Below are 8,096 nucleotides of genomic sequence, written 5' to 3' on the forward strand. Positions count from 1 at the left end.
ATTCATCGAGTGTTTTCAGCCTTGGGCGAGTGCTTCAGACACTCGACAAAGAGACCGATTCCGATAGTGTATATCATCTCGTTTGTGAATCATGCACGTCTAACTCAATAATATTTAAGATATATATATAGTTTTGTATGTTACTCACTACCGAAATCCGACTCTTTGCCGAGTGCTCGGTGCTTTGCCGAGTGCTCGGTGCTTTGCCGAGTACTTTTTGTCGGGCACTCGATAAAGTCTCGCTCTCGGTAACGACCGATTTTACCGAGAGCAGGGTTCTCGGCACAGAATAGCACTCGGCAAAGATGTCTTTGCCGAGTGCCAAACACTCGGCGAAGGCGGCGCTCGGCAAAGGGCCGTTAGCAGCCGTCTATAGCTGACGGCCGTTAGCTTTTGCCGAGCGCCGAGAGTTGGTACTCGGCAAAGAAGCTTCTTTGCCGTTGCCAAGTGTCACCCTGAGACACTCGGCAAAGCATATTTCTATTTTTCTATTTTCCTTACCAAACTTTTTGTGATATGTTCCTACACTATGTAGACCTACATGTACCATTTTAGCACAATTATAAAAATGTTTTCTATAACTATTGGATTTAGTTTGTTTGATGGTTTTTTCTTAGATATTTCAGATTTGAACTGTAAGTCACTCGAAACTTGGAAAACCGTGCATGAAAAAATGATAATCATGCTATTTAGCACAAGTTACGATCGATTTCAGGAGGGGACCAAAAACTTCGAGCACCAAGCTCACTAAACATGGCCGTGAACTTGCCATCCACATGTTTAAAAATTGTATAAAACACAAACAAAGTCAGAAAATCATAAAACTTGTATAAAACACTCTCTTTGCCGATTGTCAGGGTCATAGCACTCGACAAAGTACTAGTACCTGGGTACCGGTATAGCTTCTTTGTCGAGTGTGATGCCCCTGGCACTCGGCAAAGAAGATGACAGAGGGACCCCGCTGATGGATCCTTTGCCGAGTGCTGACCGGCAGACACTCGGCAAAGTTAACTTCTTTGCCGAGTGTCACCTAAGACACTCGGCAAAGGCGCCGTCTCCGTCACCTCGGCTCTGTGACGGTGACTTTTCTTTGTCGAGTACTGCCTGACACTCGGCAAAGTCTGTGCCGAGTGCACGGGAAAAAATATTCGGCAAAGAAGGCTTTGCCGATGTACTGTTCGCCGAGCCCTCTTTGCCGAGTACGACACTTGGCGAAGCCTGTACCGAGTGTCTTTTAGGCTTTGCCGAGTGCTTCAGACACTCGGCAAAACGGTCGATTCCGGTAGTGACTTGATGGTCTGACGCTGGTTGACCGGATAAGCTTACAGAAAGGAAATGCACAAAAAAATAGGGCATATCAGTGTAAAAGAGATGACGTGAGTTCTTTTATTAGGGGGATGTCATTTTTTTTCAATTAGCATTCTTCGAGTTAATTATTAGTTTCCCTTCTCCTGAAGACAAAAGTACTGCTCCCGCAATTCACAAATATATGATGACTTTAAAAAAAGCTTAATCACCCATCTTATTAAAAATATTTATTCAAAAATATAAAATTTTAAGTCACTCTCAAATGACCTTAAGTGGTAAAACAAATTACAATAAAATAAATGATAACTCACGATTTCTTTCGAACAAAATAAGTAATTAAAATTTTAGAAAAAAATCAACGACATCATATATTTATAAATAGAGAGAGGGAGTACTATATTCGTCGTTACAATCATTTTAAATCTAACTATCTCTAGCCATATTATGATATCAAATAAATACATTATAAAAATATATTTCACTATTTATCTATTGATACTAATTTAGTATTATATATGGCCAGTTTAAAGTTAGTGTAGCATTAAATAGTTTGATTTAGGACAACTTTAAGGGTCTGTCTGGATCTAAGAGCTAAAGCAAACTAATTTTAGCCCTTTCTTAGGAGCTAAAAGTGACTAAAAGTATATATTTTTACTATTTTAGTCACTCTTAAATCTTTATATTTGAATTTTTAGCTTCTAAAGTAACTAAATTTTAGTAATTTTTATTTTAGCTTCTGAGATCCAAACAAACAGACCTAAAGGTGATTTAATTTGCAACGGAGTGTGTACTCTGCGAAAAGTATTATATAAAGATGTATAGCATCACCTGATCGATTGAAAAAAGGTTACATATGCATGTAATTCGATTCCACAAAGTTTAGTCGGCTGTCGAAGTAAAGAAGATGCACGTTTTGCTTTCCATCTCTACAAGTACGGCGGAGTATTTGGATCTTTATACACACAAATATATATATATATATATATATATATATATATATATATATATATATATATATATATATATATATATATATACATACATACACACGTATGCAAGAACAATCCAAGAATATAGGAGAGTGCCAGAGAGTGGTACTTCAAAAATTCATATATCTCATTGAAAAACTGGAAAAGGGATGTTTACAAGTTCCTTTATTGGCACCCTTTTCAGCACTGCTAGCGGCAAAAAACTTCTCTCATCAAAAAAGAAAAGTTCTCTCTCAACCTAATTAACCACCCGTTGTGATCGGACGGTCCACATATATAGGCCGCTTCATATATCTTAACGATTTAATTTATGGACGCGCTCTATATATAGCTAGGCTATACCCACGAGAGTATACGTACGTACATATAGCTCTTAATAATTTATATTAAGACCCCCCATTAGGAGTATTTAATTAGTTGCATGCATGGGAATATATAGATATAGGTGCAAAATTCCGGGGGTTTACGTTCGATCCAGCGAATAATCGCGAATTCAGAGCCATATGGCGCCGGCGCCCTTGAGCATGGGCACGAGCTTGCCGGCGAGGTGCAGGGACATGATCTTGTCGGTGGAGCCGACGAGCCTGCCGCCGATGAAGACGGCGGGGACGGGCGGCGCGCGTCCGAGGCGGCGGGCGAGGTCGCGCTCCATGTCGCGGCCGCGCGGGTCCTTGTCCAGCTCGTGCACCGCCGCGCACACGCCCAGCTCGGAGAAGAGGCTCGACACCGTGTGGCACATCGGGCACTGGCTCGTCGTGAAGATCACCACCGCCTTCTCCGTCGATAGTCTCGACACCCTCTCCGCCATCACGTACGGCGCGGCACCACCGTCTCTTCTTGGCTCCTTCGGTCGATCGATCAGCTAGCGAACAATGAGCGCTAGCCTGCTAGCTGTAGCTAGTGCTGCTCGATCAGCTCAAGTGTGTTTCTGTGGGCTAGCTATTGCTGTGTGTGCTTTGTTGCGAGTGCAGGGTTGGGATGGATATGATGCCCTTTTATAGTGTTCATCCAATAGATCAGAGGAAGAGGAAAACAGTGGGTGCTTGTATGTAGATATGCATCGATCGATAGGGAGGACTGGAGATTCGGAGACGATAGATAGAGAGAACGAGAGACATATGTTGTGGGCATAAAGAATCTTCGACGCGAAAATGAGCAGTGCTATAGCGCATAATCATATCCCAGTCGTTTATAGCTCCTTTTCATTCTTTTTTTTTTCTTCAGAAGAAATGCTCCTTTTTTTTTCATTATTCTCGTGGTGGGTCAGACTCAGGTCTCAATCCTAGCTACTACTCTCCCAGTCACCTTTTTTTAAATATATACTAAGCTAATTAATAATATACTCCCTGCCGATCTATTAGCATTTTTATTGCTAAAAGTGATACATGTACTAAAATTAGAATATCAAACACGCTTTACACATTGCTGAAACTGTATTTAGAATTTTACACACACGGGCCATCAATTGAGAGACAAAGTCGCACCACGTACGAAGGCTCTGCTGGTTAGGTCATCAAAGTACACGCCACACCTTGAACAAAAGTTACATTGAGAGCTAGTTTTGAAACTCCATTTTTTCAAGAGATTTCTATTTTCCAAAAAAACTAATTTCCTTTAAAAAAATGAAAATACTATAGGATAATGTGATTCCCAAACTAGCCCTGAAGAGGTTGTGTTCACTATTGGAGAATAAGGCTTCTGTACCTCAAATACAGTACCGGTTTCCAAAGAACCAGCACAAAAATTAATGAAAAGAAGTGCAGGAAACAATGACGTTTAGTAGGGGGCTGAATTAGGACTTCTAAAAACTATCTCTAATCTAGACCACAAATAAAATTCTAGAACAAAACTTATGCAAATATGTAAACTAGGTTTTTTCTAAGTGTTGTTATCTCTACCGCAAAAAAAGTTTGCAACCTAAGTTCCAATTCTAACTACGAATAGAGAGATTAAAACTTAAGTACTTGAAAGTAAATGCGGAAGCTAAAGAGCAAAGGTAGAGATGCAAACTCCCATGGACAATGCCGGCATTTTTACCGAGGTATCCAGAACCACGCAAAGTCCCGACTAATCCTCGTTGTTGCCCTACGCAAATGGTAGCCCACACGAGGGCCAAGCACCGCGGACGAGTAACTCCGAGAGCCGTGGGCCTTCTCCATGCGCAAGTGGTGCTTCGCTTCTGAACTCCGTAGATTGCCACCAGACCGTCCAGTGACCGAGCCACGTCAGATGACCATTGGGACTAGCCGTTGGGCCGATTGTCCGGTGTGCCACCGAACAGTCTCGTGCACCAGCTATCAGAGAGCCGTTTGTAGAGCTCCCTGCGCAGGCGGTCCGATGCACACCGGACATGTCCGATGAGCCAATGGTGCAATAGTAATCACCCCACTCTTGGATTTCTTCACTCTATTATTTGTGCTTATTTTAGTCTTGTGTCTTGGACTTTTGCTGAGTGTATGTTGATCTTCTTTGAGTCTTTTAGGCCTTCATTTGAGGTGTTGCATCCTCAGAGCCTCAGTCCAGTGCACTTTGCATCCTGTGAACTACAAAACACAGTCACTTGGAGAACATTAGTTCACAAGGTAATGTTGATAATCAAATACCAAAATCCTTAAACAAATGGGTCGGGTCCATTTTCCTTAGAATCTCCCCTTTTGTAATTGATGACAACACAACCAAAGCAAGCAAATATAACAAATACTTGATGTAAATATGCAATCTACTTGTTAGGATGCACGAGTGTCCCCATGTTTGATTATGAACTTCATCCTCCCCTAATTCCATAATTCACATACTTCCTAGTTGGGACTAAAACCAATAAGATAACCTCTTGAAAGCAACAAAAATTTAAAATTTGTGGTTTTTGGTATTTGATATACTTTGGTTTGCTTTGGTCCATAAAATTATCCCCCTTTGGAATCAAACAACGAAAAGGAAGACATGATAAAGCATATAGGAAGCAATTAAAGACTTGCCCTCTAAAAAATTACTCCCTCCTAAAAGAAGGTTCTCCCCATGTGGAAAAGTATTATCCCCCTTTTACGAAAAAAGATACACTCCCCTTGTCAGAAACCCTCTATTTAAGAAAAGCACATGAATAAACAAGGTGAAACAAGACATGATTGAGAATAGACTACCTCCCCTTATGATTATGCACATGTAAATGATAGAAGATATTCTAGTGATATCAAATGAAAAAAATTAACAACATATGCATATCTGTACCATGGGGTGCATAAGATGAAAATGACATAGCCTATTCAATAATTAGAGAAGACATGTAAAAGATACCAATCAAAAGATGATACCAATCAAACAGTTTGGATGTTGGTATTCTTGCAGTGGAATCACATTGTCTTTTTCCAGGGACTCCATTTTCCTTCAATGGGACTACTACACACATAATAGGCTTGAAAAGCGATGTTAGTCTCAAGTAATTAATTTATAGAGTAACCTCTCTCTAAAGGTGTGCATATAAGTTTTGAATACTTGTAGGAGACATGCACTTTGATTTTGAGTTCAAGAGGGGCAAATTATCTATAATCCAGACTTTGGCTCATCTAATTCAAAATGACACCAATTGAAAGATATAACTTTAGAAACAAGCAATAGTGTCATCTATCTAGGAATTTTAATTAAGCTACGTGCCGTGCTTTATCACACATTTTAAACCATGTAGGTTTGCTCAACATGTATACCTTAAAGATGAGGATTCCTACCATTTGATATGCCTAGCATGTATGCAATGGGTAAAACCAATTGAAAAACTTATATTAATTGAAAAGCGTACTAAAAGCAGTACTAGGCATGAGAGGTAAACTAGATACCAAAAGGAATTAGATACGCATATCTAAAAATAAGGAAATACAATAAAACTAGTTACCTTAGTCATGGGTGGGGAATTTGGGTCCATAATGTTCACTAACCCACTTGGCAACAGACTTGATTCGACATGATGCATCCGATGATATACATCCAAAATTTCCAAATCTACAATTTCCCTAAAGTCCATCAGACTTCTCACTTCCCTCTCGGGACCCAAACCTTCTTGGTGCTCTTCATGTTTGAAATAATGTATTTTGGCACCCAAATACGTTTGTCCCCCTTTTCCTTGTTGGCTTGCTTGTTGGCCTTGATCACTATCACCTTTTCATTCTTCTTCTTCTTGATCAAGTATGGTGTAGCGATCTTTTTGTCCACTTTGTTGATGTAGGTGTTGGAGATCTTGCTTGTCGCCTTTTTCTTTTGCTTTTCCCCACTCTTCACCTTGCATTGGTAAGACTTGTGACTTTCCTTATGACATAGCCAACAAACCACAGTTTCACTCTCCACAGGCTTGTTCACTCCCGCAGTGGTGTTATCCTGAGGAGGTTGGGTTTGTTTGGCCTTGCCTTTCTTATCATACAAGGCCTTACCAAGTCGAGCCACTTCATGCTTTAATAATTCATTTTTCTAGTGCAATCTCATCTGAACAAGTTTCTCAGTACACCAAAATAGTAAACTTCCTAGAGCCTAAACTCTAAGAAGTTAGCCATAAACTCTAGGAAGTTAGCGAAACCCTCAGAAGTAAAGCTATCCCGTCGGAAGTTTGGCTCTCAAAATTTTTTTGTTGGAAGTTAGCTTAACTTCCTAGAGCCCTCTAGGAAGTTAGCTAACTTCCTACAGCTAGCGGAGCCTCTCGGAAGTTAGTAGGTTCACGTTGTCAGCGCCGTCAGCTGGCTAACTTCCTAGGGGCTACAGTTAGCCGTAGGAAGTTAGCTGACTAACTTCCTAGAGGAGCCTCTAGGAAGTTAATTTGACCAGCATTACAAATATTGTTTATTTTCATTTTACACCACATTCCACAACATAACAAATATATTAACAGCTATAGCACAACATATTTTCACATAAAACATCTCACACACAATCACATAACAACAATTCAATCCATAGTCTCATCAATTATTTCACAAAAGTCTCATCCATAGTCATAAGACACAACTTCTCATCCAATCATAATAAGAGACAATATCACAACATCCCATACATAGTTATAAGACACAAAAGTCTCAAGTATCACAACACATAAAATGGAAACTCACTATAGTTGATCACCATCGGGGTACAACGATGAGTGATGGTCGATACCTCCATTAAGTTTTTCGCGTAGTTGCTCCACTTTTGCTGGATCTTGAGTGGAGCGACGAGAGCTACGAGCAACAAACCTCGATGGACCTCCACATTGAACCCTCACCTGGCTCGAGTCGATGACATTATCAAACATTGTGTACCTACAAACAAATAACATCACGACATATTCAGAACATGTATTGCACTCAACCAAAGAAACAATATAAGATATGTAGAGTTCGCACCTTTCATGAGCTTTTCCACCACTAGCATACACAACCTGAAGAAAAATGGCATAAGACAAATAATTTCATGTCAACTATGCTAACTTACATTAGAAGGAATCACATTTAGATGGAGTTGGCTAAAAGCATATGATTTAAAAGTAGAAAGAATGTGATTTAGTTGGACCAGCAAACTGTTTGTTGGGGTTAAGCAAGGTCTATCAATGGGTCTGAAAATGTGTGGTATTGTTAGAGCAAATGACAGAAACAGAACATCCAACGGCCAGACTGTTCGACGAAAATGTTATAGTGATTGTAGGCTTAAATGTAGTCATATGCTTTTACAGATAATCCAAGCAAGGAGAGTTAGCTGATCTAAGTACTGCTTGACAATATGTCCACGCAGATGTAACTCTAGCTCAGATAGCTGTATTTTACAGAAATATGGCCAAGGCGAGACGAT

General features: G+C 40.1%; 1 protein-coding gene across 1 annotated transcript; it reads right to left on the reverse strand.

Moving 5' to 3' along the window:
• Positions 1–2,396: 2,396 nt before the first annotated feature.
• On the reverse strand, positions 2,397–3,397 carry LOC103640963 (glutaredoxin-C15). The gene has a single exon (XM_008664397.2). The coding sequence runs from the start codon at positions 3,103–3,105 to the stop codon at positions 2,791–2,793; it is 315 nt and encodes a 104-aa protein (XP_008662619.1). The 5' UTR covers positions 3,106–3,397; the 3' UTR covers positions 2,397–2,790.
• Between the last annotated feature and the right edge of the window lie 4,699 nt (positions 3,398–8,096).

This window comes from Zea mays, chromosome 10, assembly GCF_902167145.1.
Source record: "Zea mays cultivar B73 chromosome 10, Zm-B73-REFERENCE-NAM-5.0, whole genome shotgun sequence".
Classification (NCBI taxonomy): Eukaryota; Viridiplantae; Streptophyta; class Magnoliopsida; order Poales; family Poaceae; genus Zea; species Zea mays.